This window comes from Oncorhynchus clarkii, chromosome 2, assembly GCF_045791955.1.
Source record: "Oncorhynchus clarkii lewisi isolate Uvic-CL-2024 chromosome 2, UVic_Ocla_1.0, whole genome shotgun sequence".
In the NCBI taxonomy this organism is placed as follows: Eukaryota; Metazoa; Chordata; class Actinopteri; order Salmoniformes; family Salmonidae; genus Oncorhynchus; species Oncorhynchus clarkii.
In genome coordinates, this window is record NC_092148.1 from 95256008 (window position 1) to 95278487 (window position 22480).

General features: G+C 45.7%; 1 protein-coding gene across 2 annotated transcripts; it reads right to left on the minus strand.

Moving 5' to 3' along the window:
- Positions 1-308: 308 nt before the first annotated feature.
- Positions 309-22281, minus strand: LOC139376626 (ferritin, heavy subunit-like). 2 transcript variants are annotated; one of them, XM_071119424.1, is made up of 5 exons: positions 22126-22281; positions 14436-14541; positions 8437-8583; positions 3534-3659; positions 309-955 (listed from the first exon to the last, which is right to left on the minus strand). In XM_071119424.1, the coding sequence occupies exons 2-5, from the start codon at positions 14535-14537 to the stop codon at positions 803-805; spliced, it is 528 nt and encodes a 175-aa protein (XP_070975525.1). In that variant the 5' UTR covers positions 14538-14541; positions 22126-22281; the 3' UTR covers positions 309-802. The 2 variants fall into 2 exon arrangements, with proteins under 2 accessions (XP_070975525.1, XP_070975534.1); XM_071119433.1 differs by having other exon boundaries at positions 22150-22272.
- Between the last annotated feature and the right edge of the window lie 199 nt (positions 22282-22480).

Consider the following 22480-nt stretch of genomic DNA (forward strand, 5'->3'; position numbering starts at 1 on the left):
ATGAACATCTGACCCTCCTAATACTGAAACAGTCAACACACACACAGTGATTCAAATGTTTATCATCATACAATAGATAAGAGACACAGACCAAATTCCAAAATATAGACATAATTTCATTAAAATGGCCAATTAATGAACTGTGTAGACATAATAGAATGGAAAAGGTATTTTAAGTAACGTCTTTCCTACAATCACTCAATATTGGCTTCACAAATTAAATGTGAAACGCATTAGAGAGAAACAAAAGTTACGTGGTCCTACTCACCACAGTCTCACTTTTAAACTCCACTAAGCTACGAGATATCTCTAGGGAGCAGTTAAGTCTTTATTTTGGCAAAACATGTCAATTGTAACGGACACATAGTGTAGGTAAACATAGGAAAAATATAGCCTGGTCCCAGATCTGTTTGTGCTGTCTTTGTCAAGCCAAACTGAATGACAAGGAGTTGGTATGATAGCACAAACAGCCTGGAAGTCAGCTTCGTGAGATCATAGAAAAAGTAAATCACGATATAGAGCAGTCATGTAAATAGAGCAATGGCTTCTGGTCATTTTGGTCTTTAAAGCCAGCATATCTATGATACTAGAAGATTACCAGTCGTAAGGACAGACCAAACATGAAAAATTGACCAGCAGGCAGGAAAATGGGTTGTGTTCATTCGTCACAAAACGGGCTGAAACTGTGAGGTACTACAATCTGAATTTATCCAATAAGAAATGGCCGTTTCCTGTTTCAACGTATTTTGCTACAGTGTGCCCTAATGAACACGACCCTAGTAAAAGACGGGATGTTCAGCTGCTACTCCTTCCCCAGGGTGTGTTTGTCGAAGAGGTACTCTGCCATGCCGTTCTGAGGGGCACCCATGCGACGCAGGTTGGTGACCCAGTCACTCAGCTCCTTGATAGACTTGACCTGCTCATCCAGATAGTGGGTCTCTATGAAGTCACACATCTGAGGGAGGAAAGGTTTTTGTTTCGGTCATTAGGAAAAAGATAAAATCTCCAAACAGACACTGGGTTTTTTCCCAGATTTTTCCCACACAGATTAAGCATCCAGGCTATAAACAGCAAGGTTGGAGTCCATTCCATTTAAATTCCAGCCAATTAAGGAAGAACACTGAAATTTCAATTCCAATTCTCTTCAATGAGGAAAATATATAATGGCGGTGGAGAGGATGGTGTTTTATTGGACTCCTAACCAACTGTGCTGTTTAGTGTTTTTTCACATTGTTTTGTAACATATTTTGTACATAAAGTTCCTGCCTCCGTCTCTTATGACCAAAAAAAGCTGCTGGAAATCAGAACAGCAATCGCCTCACCTCGAACTGGACAAAGATTTTTTTTTTTATGACGCAAAGGATATACTGCTTCCCGGAGACCAGGCCCAAATTCAGAGGCGACTGAGTAAATCACCACTACCATCGGTTCTATTGGCCAACCACTGGAGAATAAACTAGATCTCCGGTTCGAGACTATCCTAACAATGGGACATTAACAACTGTAACAACTTATGTTTCACCGAGTCGTGGCTGAACGACGACACAGATAATATAGAGCTGGCTGTATTTTCCGTCCATCGGCAGGACAGAGCAGCTACGTCTGGTAAGGCGAGTGGTGGGAGTGTTTGTCTATTTCTCAATAACAGCTGGTGCGCGATGTCTAATATTAAAGAAGTCTCGAGGTATTACTCGCCTGAGGTAGAGTACCTCATGATAAGCTGTAGACCACACTATCTACCAAGAGAGTTCCAAGAGAGTTCTCATCTATATTATTCGTAGCCGTCTATTTACCACCCTAAGACCGCACTCAATAAGCTGTATAAGGCCATAAGCAAACAGGAAAACGCTCATCCAGAACTTAAATCCATTTAACCTAATTTCTACCAGCATGTCACATGTGCAACCAGATGGAAAAATAAACTCTAGGCTTTACTCCACCCACTCTAGGCTCTAGGCTTTACTCCACACACTCTAGGCTCTACTCCACACACTCTAGGCTCTACTCCACACACAGACACGTACAAAGCTTTCCCTTGCCCTCCATTTGGCAAATCTGACCGAAATTCCATCCTCCTGATTCCTCCTTACAAGCAAAAACTAAAGCAGGAAGTACCTGTGACTCACTCAATATGGAAGTGGTCAGATGACGAGGATGCTACGCTATAGGACTGTTTTGCAGCACTGACTGGAATATGTTCCTCGATTCATCCAATGGCAGTGAGGAGTATACCACCTCAGTCATTGGCTTCATCAATAAGTGCATCAAGGACTTCATCCTCACAGTGACTGTACGTACATATCCCAACCAGAAGCCATGGATTACAGGCAACATCCGCATCCAGCTAAAGGCTAGAGCTGCCACTTTCAAGGAGTGGGACACTAATCCAAACAGAAATCCTGCTATGCCCTCCAACAAACCATCAAACAGGCAAAGCGTCAATACAGGACTAAGATTGCCTCCTACTACACCGGCTCTGACGCTTGTCAGATGTGGCAGGTCTTGCAAACTATTACAGACTACAAAGGGAAACGCAGCCGTGAGCTGCCCAGTGACGCGAGCCTACAATACGAGGTAAATGCCTTTTATGCTTGCTTCGAGGCAAGCAACACTGAAGCATGCATGAGAGCACCAGCTGTTCCGGACGACTGTGATCACGCTTTCCGTAGCCGATGTGGTCAACATTCACAAGTCCGCGGGGCCTGACGGATTACCAGGGCGTTGTACTCAGAGCATGCGCGGACCAAGTGGCAAGTGTCTTCACTGACATTTTCAACCTCTCCCTGATCGAGTCTGTAATACCTACATGTTTCAAGCAGACCATTATAGTCCCTGTACCAAAGAATGCAAAGGTAACCTGCCTAAACGACTACCGTCCCGTAACACTCAACGTCGGTAGCTATGAAGTGCTTTCAAAGGCTGGTCATGGTTCACATCAACACCATCATCCCGGAAACCCTTGACCGCACGGCAAGCGGTACCGGAGCACCAAGTCTAGGTCCAAAAGGCTCCTAAACAGCTTCTACCCCCAAGTCATAAAACTGCTGAACAATTAATCAAATGGCCAACCAGACTATTTACATTGACCCCCTTTCGTTTTTACACTGCTGCTACTCGTTGTTTATTTTCCCCTACCTACATGTACAAATGACCTCTACTAACCTGCACATATTGACTCGGTTACGGTACCCCCTGTATATAGCCTCGTTATTGTTATGTAATCTTACTTTATTTAGTAAATATTTTCTTAACTCTATTTCTTGAACTGCATTGTTGTTTTAGTGCTTGTGAGTAAGCATTTCACGGTAAGGTCTACCTGTTATATTCGGCGCATGTGACAAATATAATTTGATTTGAAATGTGGAATCGGAATTTGGTTTACTCTCTGAATGGACTCGAATTAAAATGGAATTGACCCCAACCCTGCTAAAAAGCATGCACACATGCTTGAAAATTGAAAGTTCTTTTTAGTCTGTGACTAAGCTCAATTGGTGTCCTGGAAACTGTCCCCATGAACTGTGTTTGTAACTCACGTGCGGGTCATTGTGCTCTACGGCTACTTTGTGCAGGTCCAGCAGAGACTGGTTGACACTCTTCTCCAGCTGTAGGGCACACTCCAAGGCCTCCAACCCACTGCCCCACTCATCTCTGTCAGGTTTCTGAAAAAAAGTTGATTCTAATGATGAATATCCAGGCAATATGTTGAACCTATCAATCAATAAATCTCGTTATTGTCCCAATTAGGAAATGTGTTGTGAAATGTGTTGTGCAGTCAGTGTTCAACAGTAAAAAACAACATTAACAACAGGGACCATACAACAGATATACACATAAGATAAATCAATAATGAGATCGGTTGCAGTCTTAGAATCAGTCATTGAATCATTAAAAAAGGAAGTCGTTGAATCGGTCTTAGATCAGTCAAAAGGATCAGTCGTTGAATCATTAAAAAAGGAAGTCGTTGAATCGGTCTTAGATCAGTCAAAAGGATCAGTCGTTGCATCGGTCATAGATCAGTCAAAAGGATCAGTCGTTGAATCGGTCATAGATCAGTCAAAAGGATCAGTCGTTGCATCGGTCATAGATCAGTCAAAAGGATCAGTCGTTGAATCGGTCATAGATCAGTCAAAAGGATCAGTCGTTGAATCGGTCTTAGATCAGTCAAAAGGAACAGTTATTGCATCGGTCTTAGATCAGTCAAAAGGAACAGTTATTGTGAAAAGATCTGTTGCTCTTGAGTTTGGGAAGTCTAAAACAACAAACCGAGGGGAGGAGCTCAAAGATCAGCAAAGATCAGCTTAATCAGGACAGTCAACACTGATTCAATAAAGAGAGTTGTTGCTGTCCTCCATTTTACAGAGGGAGTCAGTGTTCTCCTCCAAAGGCCAACTTTTTGTCCAGCACAGTTCCCAGATACGTATAGGTACTGACCAGCTCAATGCCATTGCCCCTGACCAGAGTGGGTATGAGGTTCAGTGGGTGCCTTCTAAAAGTCAATGACCAAGACATTCAGTTGAAGGAAGCAATTCTCACTCACACCACATACCTGTCGTCTACCACATACCTGTGTTCTCAGTCTCTATCCTGCAGTAGGTGATCACTGTCTGTTTTCATATTCAGTGCCACAGTCATTAGTGTATAGTATATGTACAGGAGAGGAGAGGGTTGTGGGGGATCTGAAGGAGGAGCAGAGTTGGAGAGGAGAGGATAGGGCTGTGGGGGATCTGAAGGAGGAGGAGAGTTGTACAGGAGAGGAGAAGGCTGAGGGGGATCTGAAGGAGTAGCAGAGTTGTACAGGAGAGGAGAGGGCTGCTTTGACAAGACTCCATACACTTGTTGGGACCGGTCGGTAAGGAAGTCCACTATTCAGCTCACAACGCTCAGGTCCAGTTTAAAGTGGGAGAGGAGCTTCTCTGCTAGTATGTGAGGCTGGATAGTATTGAAGGCCGACGAGAAGTCAATAAACAGAAGGGCTGGAGTGGTGTCCTCCACCACCCCTCTTGACCCTGTAAAGCAAACTTCAAGGAATCAAGGGAGTTCTCCACCTGACAGTACATTCTGTAGGGGGTCCAGGTAGTTCTCCACCTGACAGTACATTCTGTAGGGGGTCCAGGTAGTTCTCCACCTGACAGTACATTCTGTAGGGGGTCCAGGGAGTTCTCCACCTGACAGTACATTCTGTAGGGGGTCCAGGTAGTTCTCCACCTGACAGTACATTCTGTAGGGGGTCCAGGGAGTTCTCCACCTGACAGTACATTCTGTAGGGGGTCCAGGGAGTTCTCCACCTGACAGTACATTCTGTAGGGGGTCCATGGAGTTCTCCACATGACAGTACATTATGTAGGGGGTCCAGGGAGTTCTCCACCTGACAGCACATTCTGTAGGGGGTCCAGGGAGTTCTCCAACTGACAATACATTTTGTAGAGGGTCCAGGGAGTTCTCCACCTGACAGCACATTCTGTAGGGGTCCAGGGAGTTCTCAACCTGACAATATATTCTGTGGGGGTCCAGGGAGTTCTCCACCTGACAATATATTCTGTAGGGGGTCCAGGGAGTTCTCCACCTGACAATACATTTTGTAGAGGGTCCAGGGAGTTCTCCACCTGACAATACATTATGTAAGGGGTCCAGGGAGTTCTCCACCTGACAGCACATTCTGTAGGGGTCCAGGGAGTTCTCAACCTGACAATGCATTTCATTACCAGGGAAGTAATTTAGCAGCTTGTGGAACTACAGTAGCATGCTTCCAGAGTTCAGGCACCTTCTGGCCACAGGAACTACAGTAGCATGCTTCCAGAGTTCAGGCACCTTCTGGCCACAGGAACTACAGTAGCATGCTTCCAGAGTTCAGGCACCTTCTGGCCACAGGAACTACAGTAGCATGCTTCCAGAGTTCAGGCACCTTCTGGCCACAGGAACTACAGTAGCATGCTTCCAGAGTTCAGGCACCTTCTGGCCACAGGAACTACAGTAGCATGCTTCCAGAGTTCAGGCACCTTCTGGCCACAGGAACTACAGTAGCATGCTTCCAGAGTTCAGGCACCTTCTGGCCACAGGAACTACAGTAGCATGCTTCCAGAGTTCAGGCACCTTCCGCAGCTCGAGTGACAAAAGGTAAATGTGATGGAAAATACCAGTGAGTTGCTCTGCAAATAACTTCAGTACCTGTCCACCAATGTTGCCTGGTCCTGTGCTCTGTGTATCAGACAACTCTAACCAGACGAGGTCCTGTGCTCTGTACCAAACCCAGCTGGTGGCGACGCACCCTGTTAGTGGCGACGCACCCTGTTAGTGGCGACGCACCCTGTTAGTGGCGACGCACCCTGTTAATAGTGACGCACCCTGTTAGTGGCGACGCACCCTGCTAGTGGCGACGCACCCTGTTAGTGGCGACGCACCCTGTTAGTGGCGACGCACCCTGTTAGTGGTGACGCACTCTGTTAGTGGGGACGCACCCTGTTAATAGTGACGCACCCTGTTAGTGGCGACGCACCCTGTTAATGGTGACGCACCCTGTTAGTGGCGACGCACCCTGTTAGTGGCGACGCACCCTGTTAGTGACGACGCACCCTGTTAATAGTGACGACGCACCCTGTTAATAGTGACGACGCACCCTGTTAGTGACGACGCACCCTGTTAATAGTGACGACGCACCCTGTTAATAGTGGCGACGCACCCGGTTAGTGACGATGCACCCTGTTAATAGTGACGACGCACCCTGTTAATAGTGGCGACGCACCCTGTTAATAGTGGCGACGCACCCGGTTAGTGGCGACGCACCCTGTTAATAGTGACGACGCACCCTGTTAATAGTGGCGACGCACCCGGTTAGTGGCGACGCACCCTGTTAATAGTGACGACGCACCCTGTTAATAGTGACGCACCCTGTTAGTGGCGACGCACCCTGTTAGTGGCGACGCACCCTGTTAGTGGCGACGCACCCTGTTAGTGGCGACGCACCCTGCTAGTGGCGACGCACCCTGCTAGTGGCGACGCACCCTGCTAGTGGCGACGCACCTTGTTAGTGGCGACGCAACCTGTTAGTGGCGACGCACCCTGTTAGTGGCGACGCACCCTGCTAGTGGCGACGCACCCTGCTAGTGGCGACGCACCCTGTTAGTGGCGACGCACCCTGTTAGTGGCGACGCACCTTGTTAGTGGCGACGCACCCTGTGCGACGCACCCTGTTAGTGGCGACGCACCTTGTTAGTGGCGACGCACCCTGTGCGACGCACCCTGTTATTAGTGACGCACCCTGTTAGTGGCGACGCACCCTGTTAGTGGCGACGCACCCTGTTAGTGGCGACGCACCCTGTTAGTGGCGACGCACCCTGTTAGTGGCGACGCACCCTGTTAGTGGCGACGCACCCTGTTAGTGGCGACGCACCCTGTTAGTGGTGACGCACTCTGTTAGTGGGGACACACCCTGTTAATAGTAACGCACCCTGTTAGTGGCGACGCACCCTGTTAATGGTGACGCACCCTGTTAGTGGCGACGCACCCTGTTAGTGGCGACGCACCCTGTTAATAGTGGCGACGCACCCGGTTAGTGACGACGCACCCTGTTAATAGTGACGACGCACCCTGTTAATAGTGACGACGCACCCTGTTAATAGTGACGACGCACCCGGTTAGTGACGACGCACCCTGTTAATAGTGACGACACACCCTGTTAATAGTGGCGACGCACCCGGTTAGTGACGATGCACCCTGTTAATAGTGACGACGCACCCTGTTAATAGTGGCGACGCACCCTGTTAATAGTGGCGACGCACCCGGTTAGTGGCGACGCACCCTGTTAATAGTGACGACGCACCCTGTTAATAGTGGCGACGCACCCGGTTAGTGGCGACGCACCCTGTTAATAGTGACGACGCACCCTGTTAATAGTGGCGACGCACCAGGTTAGTGGCGACGCACCCTGTTAATAGTGACGACGCACCCTGTTAATAGTGACGACGCACCCTGTTAATAGTGACGACGCACCCTGTTAGTGGCGACGCACCCTGTTAGTGGCAACGCACCCTGCTAGTGGCGACGCACCCTGCTAGTGGCGACGCACCTTGTTAGTGGCGACGCAACCTGTTAGTGGCGACGCACCCTGTTAGTGGCGACGCACCCTGCTAGTGGCGACGCACCCTGTTAGTGGCGACGCACCTTGTTAGTGGCGACGCACCCTGTGCGACGCACCCTGTTATTAGTGACGCACCCTGTTAGTGGCGACGCACCCTGTTAGTGGCGACGCACCCTGTTAGTGGCGACGCACCCTGTTAGTGGCGACGCACCCTGTTAGTGGCGACGCACCCTGTTAGTGGCATATATTATGTGGACTTAAATGTTCAGACAAGAGAAGGCAAAATTGCCCCTAGTCTAATCAATATGAAGCCTTGTATAAGGTAACATAACCCCCGGTAGTGCTGTTGAGTTTATTTATACCCTGATGTCCTGGAGAAAGATGCGTCCTCCTCTCTGGTTCTGTTGACTCATCAGTTTCTCAGCATGCTCCTTCTCCTCCTTGGACTGAGTCAGGAAGAACTTGGAAAAATTGGGCAGGGATTTGTCGTCTCTGTCAAAGTAGTAGCCCTAGAAAAAAAACACGTACAAGACAAAAGTGGAAGTGTCACTAACAGGTCAAATGGCCAACACCATCCTGCAGAACTTTGAGTTGTAGTTTGCCTGTATGAAATGTTCTATAGTTAATATAGTTCATTATTAGATATAGTCTAAATTCCTTTAACTCATGTCTCCCTGTGCTAGAGATGTAAAGAGCAAACATGAGAATTGATCCAATTTCTCATTTGACTTGCGATCCAATCCCAAATTGAACCCATTCTCATTTGACTTGCGATCCAATCCCAAATTGAACCCATTCTCATTTGACTTGCGATCCAATCCCAAATTGAACCCATTCTCATTTATCACTAATTAGGTATGGTGAAGACACAGCAATGTCTTGCTATGGACATGCATAGCTATATTCACTGTGTTTAAATAATAGACCAGACATGGACATATTAATTATGAGAGACATACAGCTGTATTGGTCTCACCATAGACAGGTAAGGGTCTAGCAGGTGGATAACTATTGGTCTCACCATAGACAGGTAAGGGTCTAGCAGGTGGATAACTCACCATAGACAGGTAAGGGTCCAGCAGGTGGATAACTATTGGTCTCACCATAGACAGGTAAGGGTTTAGCAGGTGGATAACTCACCATAGACAGGTAAGGGTCCAGCAGGTGGATAACTCACCATAGACAGGTAAGGGTCCAGCAGGTGGATAACGACTGGTCTCACCATAGACAGGTAAGGGTCCAGCAGGTGGATAACTACTGGTCTCACCATAGACAGGTAAGGGTCCAGCAGGTGGATAACTATTGGTCTCACCATAGACAGGTAAGGGTTTAGCAGGTGGATAACGACTGGTCTCACCATAGACAGGTAAGGGTCCAGCAGGTGGATAACTCACCATAGACAGGTAAGGGTCCAGCAGGTGGATAACTCACCATAGACAGGTAAGGGTCTAGCAGGTGGATAACTATTGGTCTCACCATAGACAGGTAAGGGTCCAGCAGGTGGATAACGACTGGTCTCACCATAGACAGGTAAGGGTCCAGCAGGTGGATAACTATTGGTCTCACCATAGACAGGTAAGGGTCCAGCAGGTGGATAACTATTGATCTCACCATAGACAGGTAAGGGTCCAGCAGGTGGATAACTATTGGTGTCACCATAGACAGGTAAGGGTCCAGCAGGTGGATAACTATTGGTCTCACCATAGACAGGTAAGGGTCCAGCAGGTGGATAACTATTGGTCTCACCATAGACAGGTAAGGGTCCAGCAGGTGGATAACTCACCATAGACAGGTAAGGGTCTAGCAGGTGGATAACGACTGGTCTCACCATAGACAGGTAAGGGTCCAGCAGGTGGATAACTATTGGTCTCACCATAGACAGGTAAGGGTCCAGCAGGTGGATAACTATTGGTCTCACCATAGACAGGTAAGGGTCCAGCAGGTGGATAACGACTGGTCTCACCATAGACAGTTAAGGGTCTAGTAGGTGGATAACTACTGGTCTCACCATAGACAGGTAAGGGTCTAGCAGGTGGATAACTCACCATAGACAGGTAAGGGTCTAGCAGGTGGATAACTCACCATAGACAGGTAAGGGTCTAGCAGGTGGATAACTCACCATAGACAGGTAAGGGTCTAGCAGGTGGATAACTCACCATAGACAGGTAAGGGTCCAGCAGGTGGATAACTATTGGTCTCACCATAGACAGGTAAGGGTCCAGCAGGTGGATAACTATTGATCTCACCATAGACAGGTAAGGGTCCAGCAGGTGGATAACTCACCATAGACAGGTAAGGGTCCAGCAGGTGGATAACTCACCATAGACAGGTAAGGGTCTAGCAGGTGGATAACTCACCATAGACAGGTAAGGGTCCAGCAGGTGGATAACTCACCATAGACAGGTAAGGGTCTAGCAGGTGGATAACTCACCATAGACAGGTAAGGGTCCAGCAGGTGGATAACTCACCATAGACAGGTAAGGGTCCAGCAGGTGGATAACTCACCATAGACAGGTAAGGGTCCAGCAGGTGGATAACTATTGGTCTCATCATAGACAGGTAAGGGTTTAGCAGGTGGATAACTCACCATAGACAGGTAAGGGTCCAGCAGGTGGATAACTATTGATCTCACCATAGACAGGTAAGGGTCCAGCAGGTGGATAACTCACCATAGACAGGTAAGGGCCTAGCAGGTGGATAACTCACCATAGACAGGTAAGGGTCTAGCAGGTGGATAACTCACCATAGACAGGTAAGGGTCCAGCAGGTGGATAACTCACCATAGACTGGTAAGGGTCTAGCAGGTGGATAACTCACCATAGACAGGTAAGGGTCCAGCAGGTGGATAACTATTGGTCTCACCATAGACAGGTAAGGGTCCAGCAGGTGGATAACGACTGGTCTCACCATAGACAGGTAAGGGTCTAGCAGGTGGATAACTATTGGTCTCATCATAGACAGGTAAGGGTCTAGCAGGTGGATAACTATTGGTCTCATCATAGACAGGTAAGGGTCTAGCAGGTGGATAACTCACCATAGACAGGTAAGGGTCCAGCAGGTGGATAACTATTGGTCTCACCATAGACAGGTAAGGGTCCAGCAGGTGGATAACTCACCATAGACAGGTAAGGGTCCAGCAGGTGGATAACTATTGGTCTCACCATAGACAGGTAAGGGTCCAGCAGGTGGATAACGACTGGTCTCACCATAGACAGGTAAGGGTCCAGCAGGGGGATAACGACTGGTCTCACCATAAACAGGTAAGGGTCCAGCAGGTGGATAACTATTGGTCTCACCATAGACAGGTAAGGGTCCAGCAGGTGGATAACTCACCATAGACAGGTAAGGGTCCAGCAGGTGGATAACTATTGGTCTCACCATAGACAGGTAAGGGTCCAGCAGGTGGATAACGACTGGTCTCACCATAGACAGGTAAGGGTCCAGCAGGTGGATAACTATTGGTCTCACCATAGACAGGTAAGGGTCCAGCAGGTGGATAACGACTGGTCTCACCATAGAGAGGTAAAGGTCCAGCAGGGGGATAACTCACCATAGACAGGTAAGGCCCTAGCAGGTGGATAACTCACCATAGACAGGTAAGGGTCCAGCAGGTGGATAACTATTGGTCTCACCATAGACAGGTAAGGGTCCAGCAGGTGGATAACGACTGGTCTCACCATAGAGAGGTAAAGGTCCAGCAGGGGGATAACTCACCATAGACAGGTAAGGCCCTAGCAGGTGGATAACTCACCATAGACAGGTAAGGGTCTAGCAGGTGGATAACTCACAATAGACAGGTAAGGGTCTAGCAGGTGGATAACTCACCATAGACAGGTAAGGGTCCAGCAGGTGGATAACTCACCATAGACAGGTAAGGGTCCAGCAGGTGGATAACGACTGGTCTCACCATAGACAGGTAAGGGTCCAGCAGGTGGATAACGACTGGTCTCACCATAAACAGGTAAGGGTCCAGCAGGTGGATAACTATTGGTCTCACCATAGACAGGTAAAGGTCCAGCAAGTGGATAACTATTGGTCTCACCATAGACAGGTAAGGGTCCAGCAGGTGGATAACTATTGGTCTCACCATAGACAGGTAAGGGTCTAGCAGGTGGATAACGACTGGTCTCACCATAGACAGGTAAGGGTCCAGCAGGTGGATAACTATTGGTCTCACCATAGACAGGTAAGGGTCCAGCAGGTGGATAACTCACCATAGACAGGTAAGGGTCCAGCAGGTGGATAACGACTGGTCTCACCATAGACAGGTAAGGGTCCAGCAGGTGGATAACGACTGGTCTCACCATAGACAGGTAAGGGTCCAGCAGGTGGATAACTCACCATAGACAGGTAAGGGTCTAGCAGGTGGATAACTCACCATAGACAGGTAAGGGTCCAGCAGGTGGATAACTCACCATAGACAGGTAAGGGTCCAGCAGGTGGATAACTATTGGTCTCATCATAGACAGGTAAGGGTTTAGCAGGTGGATAACGACTGGTCTCACCATAGACAGGTAAGGGTCCAGCAGGTGGATAACTCACCATAGACAGTTAAGGGTCTAGCAGGTGGATAACTCACCATAGACAGGTAAGGGCCTAGCAGGTGGATAACTCACCATAGACAGGTAAGGGTCCAGCAGGTGGATAACTCACCATAGACAGGTAAGGGTCCAGCAGGTGGATAACTATTGGTCTCACCATAGACAGGTAAGGGTTTAGCAGGTGGATAACTCACCATAGACAGGTAAGGGTCCAGCAGGTGGATAACTCACCATAGACAGGTAAGGGTCCAGCAGGTGGATAACTATTGGTCTCACCATAGACAGGTAAGGGTCCAGCAGGTGGATAACTATTGGTCTCACCATAGACAGGTAAGGGTCCAGCAGGTGGATAACGACTGGTCTCACCATAGACAGGTAAGGGTCCAGCAGGTGGATAACTATTGGTCTCACCATAGACAGGTAAGGCCCTTGCAGGTGGATAACTCACCATAGACAGGTAAGGGTCTAGCAGGTGGATAACTATTGGTCTCACCATAGACAGGTAAGGGTCCAGCAGGTGGATAACTCACCATAGACAGGTAAGGGTCTAGCAGGTGGATAACTCACCATAGACAGGTAAGGGTCCAGCAGGTGGATAACTCACCATAGACAGGTAAGGGTCCAGCAGGTGGATAACTCACCATAGACAGGTAAGGGTCCAGCAGGTGGATAACTCACCATAGACAGGTAAGGGTCCAGCAGGTGGATAACTCACCATAGACAGGTAAGGGTCCAGCAGGTGGATAACTCACCATAGACAGGTAAGGGTCTAGCAGGTGGATAACGATTGGTCTCACCATAGACAGGTAAGGGTCTAGCAGGTGGATAACTCACCATAGACAGGTAAGGGCCTAGCAGGTGGATAACTCACCATAGACAGGTAAGGGTCCAGCAGGTGGATAACTATTGGTCTCACCATAGACAGGTAAGGGTCCAGCAGGTGGATAACTCACCATAGACAGGTAAGGGTCCAGCAGGTGGATAACTCACCATAGACAGGTAAGGGTCCAGCAGGTGGATAACTCACCATAGACAGGTAAGGGTCTAGCAGGTGGATAACGATTGGTCTCACCATAGACAGGTAAGGGTCCAGCAGGTGGATAACTCACCATAGACAGGTAAGGGTCTAGCAGGTGGATAACTCACCATAGACAGGTAAGGGTCTAGCAGGTGGATAACTCACCATAGACAGGTAAGGGCCTAGCAGGTGGATAACTCACCATAGACAGGTAAGGGTCCAGCAGGTGGATAACTCACCATAGACAGGTAAGGGTCCAGCAGGTGGATAACTATTGGTCTCACCATAGACAGGTAAGGCCCTTGCAGGTGGATAACTCACCATAGACAGGTAAGGGTCTAGCAGGTGGATAACTCACCATAGACAGTTAAGGGTCTAGCAGGTGGATAACTCACCATAGACAGGTAAGGGTCCAGCAGGTGGATAACTCACCATAGACAGGTAAGGGCCTAGCAGGTGGATAACTCACCATAGACAGGTAAGGGTCTAGCAGGTGGATAACTCACCATAGACAGGTAAGGGTCTAGCAGGTGGATAACTCACCATAGACAGGTAAGGGTCTAGCAGGTGGATAACTCACCATAGACAGGTAAGGGCCTAGCAGGTGGATAACTCACCATAGACAGGTAAGGGTCTAGCAGGTGGATAACTCACCATAGACAGGTAAGGGTCTAGCAGGTGGATAACTCACCATAGACAGGTAAGGGCCTAGCAGGTGGATAACTCACCATAGACAGGTAAGGGCCTAGCAGGTGGATAACTCACCATAGACAGGTAAGGGCCTAGCAGGTGGATAACTCACCATAGACAGGTATACATAAGAAGCATACAGTTCCAGGTTGATCTGCCTGTTGATGGCAGCCTCACATTCCTGGTGGAAGTTCTGTCGCACCTGGGATGTCATGGTTCTGGAAAGAGAGACAGAGGCAGGCAGACAGACAGACAGAGGCAGACAGACAGACAGACAACAATTATCAGCAACCATCACTCCTGTGTTCCAATGGCATGTTGTGTTAGCTAATCCAAGTTTATCATTTTAAAAGGCTAATTGATCATTAGAAAACACTTTTGCAATTATGTTAGCACAGCTGAAAACTGTTGTTCTCATTAAAGAAGCAATAAAACTGGCCTTCTTTAGACTAGTTGAGTATCTGGAGCATCAGCATTTGTGGGTTCGATTACAGGCTCAAAATGGCACGAAACAAAGATCTTTCTTCTGAAACTCGTCAGTCTATTCTTGTTCTGGGAAATGGAGGCTTTTCCATGTGAGATCTCGTACAACGTTGTGTACTACTCCCTTCACAGAACAGCGCAAACTGTCTCTAACAAGAATAGAAAGAGGAGTGGGAGGCCCCAGTGCACAACTGAGCAAGAGGACAAGTACATTAGAGTGTCTAGTTTGAGAAACAGACGCCTCACAAGTCCTCAACTGGCAGCTTCATTAAATAGTAACCGCAAAACACAAGTCTCAACGTCAACAGTGAAGAGGCGAATCTGGGATGCTGGCCTTCTAGGCAGAGTTGCAAAGAAAAAGCCATATCTCAGACTGGCCAATAAAAATACAAGATTAGGATGGGCAAAAGAACACAGACACTGGACAGAGGAAGATTGGAAAAAAAGTGTTATGGACAGACGAATCTACGTTTGAGGTGTTCGGATCACAAAGAAGAACATTCGTGAGACGCTGTAAAAATGAAAAGATGCTGGAGGAGTGCTTGACGCAGTCTGTGAAGCATGGTGGAGGCAATGTGATGGTCGGGGGGTGCTTTGGTGGTGGTAAAGTGGGAGATTTGTACAGGGTAAAAGGGATCTTGAAGAAGGAAGGCTATCACTCCATTTTGCATCGCCATGCCATACCCTGTGGACGGCACTTAATCGGAGCCAATTTCCTCCTACAACAGGAAAATGACCCAAAGCACAGCTCCAAACTATGCAAGAACTATTTAGGGAAGAAGCAGTCAGCTGGTATTCTGTCTGTAATGGAGTGGCCAGCACAGTCACCCGGATCTCAACCCTATTGAGCTGTTGTGGGAGTACGTAAGAAGTACCCATCAAGCCAATCCAATTTGTGGGGGGTGCCTCAGGAAACATGGGGTGAAATCTCTTCAGATTAGTGATGGGCATTCTGGCTATTTTCAGAGCGGACCTTCCAGAAGCGTTGGCTCTCTTGGCTCCCAAACAGCTCTTTAAATTTATTTTTTTTGTGTGTATTTTTTCCAAGTCAAACAATTTGCGATAGTTTGACTACGATCGGTGTTAAAACAATTCTAATTAATTTATTAAATTAAATCATACTCTACCTTAACCACAATGTATTTAAAAATGTTTTGGTTTGTTATGAATAAGAACGCTGTTAAACATTTGCATTTAAAGTATAACTTTTTAATGTATATAAACAAAGTGTATATAAATTATATTCCATTCTGTGTATCTTCCTGTCCATTGATGAGGGTGTCCATCAACTCTGTCACATGTCCTGTGGTTACGTTTGCTTCTCTCTGGCGGCCGGGTGTGATTGGCTGCAGACCCTGACACAGGAGTATCGTTTTTGAGGCTGTCACATAGCTGAAAAGAGAGAACCGTAACTTATTAGTTCAGGTTCATGTTTTGTCTACTGATACTACATTCTCATCTACTGCTCATATACATATATAATACTGGATGAAATAGTGCTGTAGTAATAACTGCTGACTGTACCTCTCTCCACTGATCACCATAGTGACCTGCTCAAAGGGTTCCAGGACACTGCACACATCCTCCCATTCCTCTTGGGTCAGAGCATCAACAGGGGCATTGACAATGGCCAGGGTAGAGATGATGTCATCCTTTGACTCAAGAAACCACTTCAACATATAAAATGTTGAATTCCACCTTGTAGTGGAGTCTTGTTTAGGCCTCAGCTCAGGCATCTCCCATCTAGCGTTGTGTCGACTTTAGCTTTTCAGCACCTACTGTGCTCCTGTGGATGTATTCCACAGCTGATTTCACTTCGTCCACAGTGGACTCCATCACCCTCAGAGCAGCTCTTACAATCAGGATGATTGTGCGGGAAAGACATGAATGATGGGTCCATTTTAAAAAGCATGGCTTTGGTTATGTTAGCTGCATTGTCGCTAAGACGACAGACCACTTTTCCAACTACTTGCCGTTCTCTGGCCACTCTCAACAGTTCCTCTGCCAAGTGTCTGTCTCTGAACTCAAAGCAGTCCAGAAGACAGCTAGACATCGAAAAATCTTCAATGAAGTGACGTGTAAGAAGTGGTTACCCTTGATGTCCAGCAGTCAGTGGTAAGGCAAACTGCAGTAGCTTTTTGGACTCTTTCCCACACTGAAGCCTGTGTGCTCTCGTACAGTTGTGGAATAAGTGATTTTAAAAGGGTTTTCCTGCTTGGAATTGTGTACATTGGATTTAGACTATTGCTATAATTTCTAAAACCTCTGTCCTCCACGATGGAAAATGGCTGGAAATCAGTGGCAATCATTTTAGCCGATGCAATATCAATTTGGCCTTGTTTTGCTACAGACATAGACTTGGGCATAAGCTGGTCCATAGAAGACTGCGTTGCTGTGGGTCGCGGAGTAGGCCTACTTGACTGAGTGGATACATCTCCACCACTATCACTAGCAGGCCTACTTGACTGAGTGGATACATCTCCACGTGTGGAGGTTCTGGGTCCACCACTATCACTAGTAGGCCTACTTGACTGAGTGGATACATCTCCACGTGTGGAGGTGCTGGCTCCACTACTATCACTAGCAGGCCTACTTGACTGAGTGGATACATCTCCACGTGTGGAGGTGCTGGCTCCACTACTATCACTAGCAGGCCTACTTGACCGAGTGGATACATCTCCACCACTATCACTAGTAGGCCTACTTGACTGAGTGGATACATCTCCACGTGTGGAGGTTCTGGGTCCACCACTATCACTAGCAGGCCTACTTGACTGAGTGGATACATCTCCACGTGTGGAGGTTCTGGGTCCACCACTATCACTAGCAGGCCTGCTAGTTTCTGGAAGCTCCGCTACAGCTAGCTTCACAGTTGGGTGCACAGTTCACATATACCGGTGTAGGTTGTGCGTAGAACCGGCTTTATGAGATTTTGTTTTGGCAAATACTACGCTGTGCTCTAACATAGTCTATATTATTAAAATGCATCCAAATACTACGCTGTGCTCTAACATAGTCTATATTATTAAAATGCATCCAAATACTACGCTGTGCTCTAACATAGTCTATATTATTAAAATGCATCCAAATACTACGCTGTGCTCTAACATAGTCTATATTATTAAAATGCATCCAAATACTACGCTGTGCTCTAACATAGTCTATATTATTAAAATGCATCCAAATACTACGCTGTGCTCTAACATAGTCTATATTATTAAAATGCATCCAAATACTACGCTGTGCTCTAACATAGTCTATATTATTAAAATGCATCCAAATACTACGCTGTGCTCTAACATAGTCTATATTATTAAAATGCATCCAAATACTACGCTGTGCTCTAACATAGTCTATATTATTAAAATGCATCCAAATACTACGCTGTGCTCTAACATAGTCTATATTATTAAAATGCATCCAAATACTACGCTGTGCTCTAACATAGTCTATATTATTAAAATGCATCCAAATACTACGCTGTGCTCTAACATAGTCTATATTATTAAAATGCATCCAAATACTACGCTGTGCTCTAACATAGTCTATATTATTAAAATGCATCCAAATACTACGCTGTGCTCTAACATAGTCTATATTATTAAAATGCATCCAAATACTACGCTGTGCTCTAACATAGTCTATATTATTAAAATGCATCCAAATACTACGCTGTGCTCTAACATAGTCTATATTATTAAAATGCATCCAAATACTACGCTGTGCTCTAACATAGTCTATATTATTAAAATGCATCCAAATACTACGCTGTGCTCTAACATAGTCTATATTATTAAAATGCATCCAAATACTACGCTGTGCTCTAACATAGTCTATATTATTAAAATGCATCCAAATACTACGCTGTGCTCTAACATAGTCTATATTATTAAAATGCATCCAAATACTACGCTGTGCTCTAACATAGTCTATATTATTAAAATGCATCCAAATACTACGCTGTGCTCTAACATAGTCTATATTATTAAAATGCATCCAAATACTACGCTGTGCTCTAACATAGTCTATATTATTAAAATGCATCCAAATACTACGCTGTGCTCTAACATAGTCTATATTATTAAAATGAATCCAAATACTACGCTGTGCTCTAACATAGTCTATATTATTAAAATGCATCCAAATACTACGCTGTGCTCTAACATAGTCTATATTATTAAAATGCATCCAAATACTACGCTGTGCTCTAACATAGTCTATATTATTAAAATGAATCCAAATGCTACTGTGCTTCCGACTCGTTTTAACAGCTGTACTTCCTCGCTCTCCTCGGCTGCTAAGTGTGTGACGGTGAATGAGTTGGCTCGGCCCTCCCTCACACATCGTTGGTTCATTGGTTGACACTGCGTCTGATTGACAGGAACAACAGGTGAGGCTGTTAGTCTGAGCAGACAGTCAGATCAAATGTGTGTAGGCTTGTGCATTTAGGCCTATACTGTTTTTGTTCTTTGAAATAGTAAATTCTATTCATTTAAATCTTTTGATTATTCATATCTTATTTAAAAAAGATTTTTATAAAAAGATTTGGCTCTTCTGATATGGATCCCAACGTTCAATTACAAAAGCCGACTCGTTTGCGAACAACCCATCAGTACTTCAGACTACCTCAGTGTAACAGTATAACTTAATACCATCCCCTCGCCCATACCCGGGCGCGAACCAGGGACCCTCTGCACACATCAACACAACAGTCACCCACGAAGCATCGTTACCCATCGCTCCACAAAAGCCGCGGCCCTTGCAGAGCAAAGGGGGAACCACTACTTCAAGGTCTCAGAGCAAGTGACGTCACCGATTGAAACGCTATGTAGCGCGCACCACCGCTAACTAGCTAGCTATTTCACATCCGTTACATCAACAACTTGGAATGCCAAAGATCTGCAAGGCTGCAAATGGAGGATTCTTTGACGAAAGCAAATTTCGAAGGACACTATTATTTCAATTAAAAAACATTATTTATAACCGTCTTGTCAACGTCTTGATTATACAGTTGAAGTCGGAAGTTTACATTCACTTATGTTGGAGTCATTAAAACTATTTTTTCAACCACTCCACAAATTTCTTGTTAACAAACTATAGTTTTGGCAATTCGGTTCGGACATCTACTTTGTGCAGGACACAAGTAATTTTTCCAAAAATTGTTTACAGAGATTATTTAACTTATAATTCATGCTTGACATCATGGGAAAATCAAAAGAAATCAGCCAAGACTTCAGAAAAAAAATTGTAGACCTCCACAAGTCTGGTTCATCCTTGGGATAAATTTCAAAACGCCTGAAGGTACCACGTTCATCTGTACAAACAATAGTACGCAAGTATAAACAACATGGGACCACGCAGCCGTCATATTGCTCAGGAAGGAGACACGTTCTGCTTCCTAGAGATGAACGTACTTTGGTGCGAAAAGTGCAAATCAATCCCAGAACAACAGCAAAAGACCTTGTGAAGATGCTGGAGAAAACAGGTACAAAAGTATCTATATCCACAGTAAAACAAGTCCTATATTGACATAACCTGAAAGGCAGCTGAGCAAGGAAGAAGACACTGCTCCAAAACCGCCATAAAAAAGCCAGACTACGGTTTGCAACTGCACATGGGGAAAAAGATTGTACTTTTTGGAGAAATGTCCTCTGGTCTGTTGAAACAAAAATAGAACTGCTTGGCCATAATGACCATCGTTATGTTTGGAGGAAAAAGGGGGAGGCTTGCAAGCCAAAGAACACCATCCCAACCATGAAGCATGGGGGTGGCAACATCATGTTGTAGGGGTGTTTTGCTGCAGGAGGGACTAGTGCACTTCACAAAACAGATGGAATCATGAGGGAGGAAAATTATGTGGATCTATTGAAGCAACATCTCAAGACATCAGCCAGGAAGTTAAAGCTTTGTCGCAAATGGGTCTTCCAGATGGACAACGACCCCAAGCATACTTCCAAAGTCGTGGCAAAATGGCTTAAGGAGAACAAAGTCAAGGTATTGGAGTGGCCATCACAAAGCCCTGACCTCAATCCAAAAGAAAATTTGTGGGCAGAACTGAAAAAGCATGTGCGAGCAAGGAGACCTACAAACCTGACTCAGTTACACCAGCTATGTCAGGAGGAATGGGCCAAAAATCACCCAACTTATTGTGGGAAGCTTGTGGAAGGCTACCCGAAACTTTTGACCCAAGTTTAAAAAATTTAAATGCAATGCTACCAAATACTAATTGAGTGTATGTAGACTTCTGACCCACTGGGAATGTGATGAAAGAAAAGATTCTCTCTACTATTATTCTGACATTTCACATTCTTAAAATAAAGTGGTGATCCTAACTGACCAAAGACGGGGAATTTTTACTAGGATTAAATGTCAGGAATTGTGAAAAACTGAGTTTAAATTTGGCTACGGTGTCTATACACTTCCGACATCAACTGTATACACACACATTTTGTGAGACGCGCTGTATATTGTACAATTCGACTGCGCGACAGACCACACACTTACACACCATTTAATATCCAGCATACTAATTTATGTTAGTATTAAACGTATCAACTTTCTCAAACCATAAGATTTTTGTGTAAAATAATTGTTGATGAAGAACCTACATGAGGGCGCACCGGGCAACGCAATATAAAGTAGGACAGACAAGTGATTTGTACTGGAAAGTCAACTAATATATTTACTATAGTCAACCTGCTAGTAATCCCTTAGCATCCCAGGCTGGTCTCTTTCTTTGAACAAAATTAAAAACAGATATTTTCTAATTGAACAAAATAGTAAAGGTGGTCAATAACTGGGTTCCGTATGCCGATAATACGGGACACTTGTTTGTTGCTAACCTGCTTATGAAAAAGCTGATCCTAGTAAAGGTTAGTATTTCCACTGAAATGGAAAACATGCTAATTGCTAGCCCGTTAGCTAACATTTTTTTTTTTACGACACCCAAAATGAAATCACTAAACATTGATGGCTTGATCACAAGATAACACTGTTGAAGGTAATATATTTCTTAAAACCCTGTTGAATAATGCCGATAATACGGGTTTTACAACGTCGTCCGCTAAGAACAATAATAATGGTTTTGGAGAAACAGGTCGGATATTTGACGACGTTAAAACAACGTTAGTTGGCTACAGTTACTCATGCATGACAAGGCGCTTATGAAAAGGGCTCTCAAGGTTATTGTCGCGAACAGGTAACGTCTAGTAGCAGAGCTGCAAAAGTGGCCCAACAAATAAATGCAACGCATACAGCCTGGTAATAATATTATACAACTAGTCATCACACTAACGCAGGTATAAAACACCGTCAACTACCTCGGGAGTGGTACGAACGCTTACCGGTCGACTCCCTCCAAATGGTATCCACTTGCCCAGTTAAATAAAGGTTAAAGAAATAAAAAGCTGTGTGGACTGGGTGACAGTGGTTTCTGACGGACTACAGCATCACGTACTAGTCAGCGTGCACTTTTCAAAATAAAAGTCCTCAACACTGCCAAAACATGTTCATTGTTGATCCTGTGGTGTAGTCCCATCTCCATATTCAGAAATAAAACTGAATGTAGTGCTCGTTAACGCATATAAAACCACAATTCAATGAATGCATATCTAGAGCTCTCTAAATATTGGAGTCAGGGATGCAAAAACAGTGATTATATCGGTCTTCACACAT

Excerpts from the sequence above, each read along its gene's own strand:
- LOC139376626 (XM_071119424.1), bottom strand. The coding sequence starts at position 14,537 with ATGACATCCCAGGTGCGACAGAACTTCCACCAGGAATGTGAGGCTGCC. Across the intron at positions 8,584-14,435 it reads CTTATGTATACCTGTCTATG|GGCTACTACTTTGACAGAGA; the intron begins GTGAGTTATCCA and ends TTTTTTTTCTAG. Across the intron at positions 956-3,533 it reads TAGAGCACAATGACCCGCAC|ATGTGTGACTTCATAGAGAC; the intron begins GTGAGTTACAAA and ends TTCCTCCCTCAG.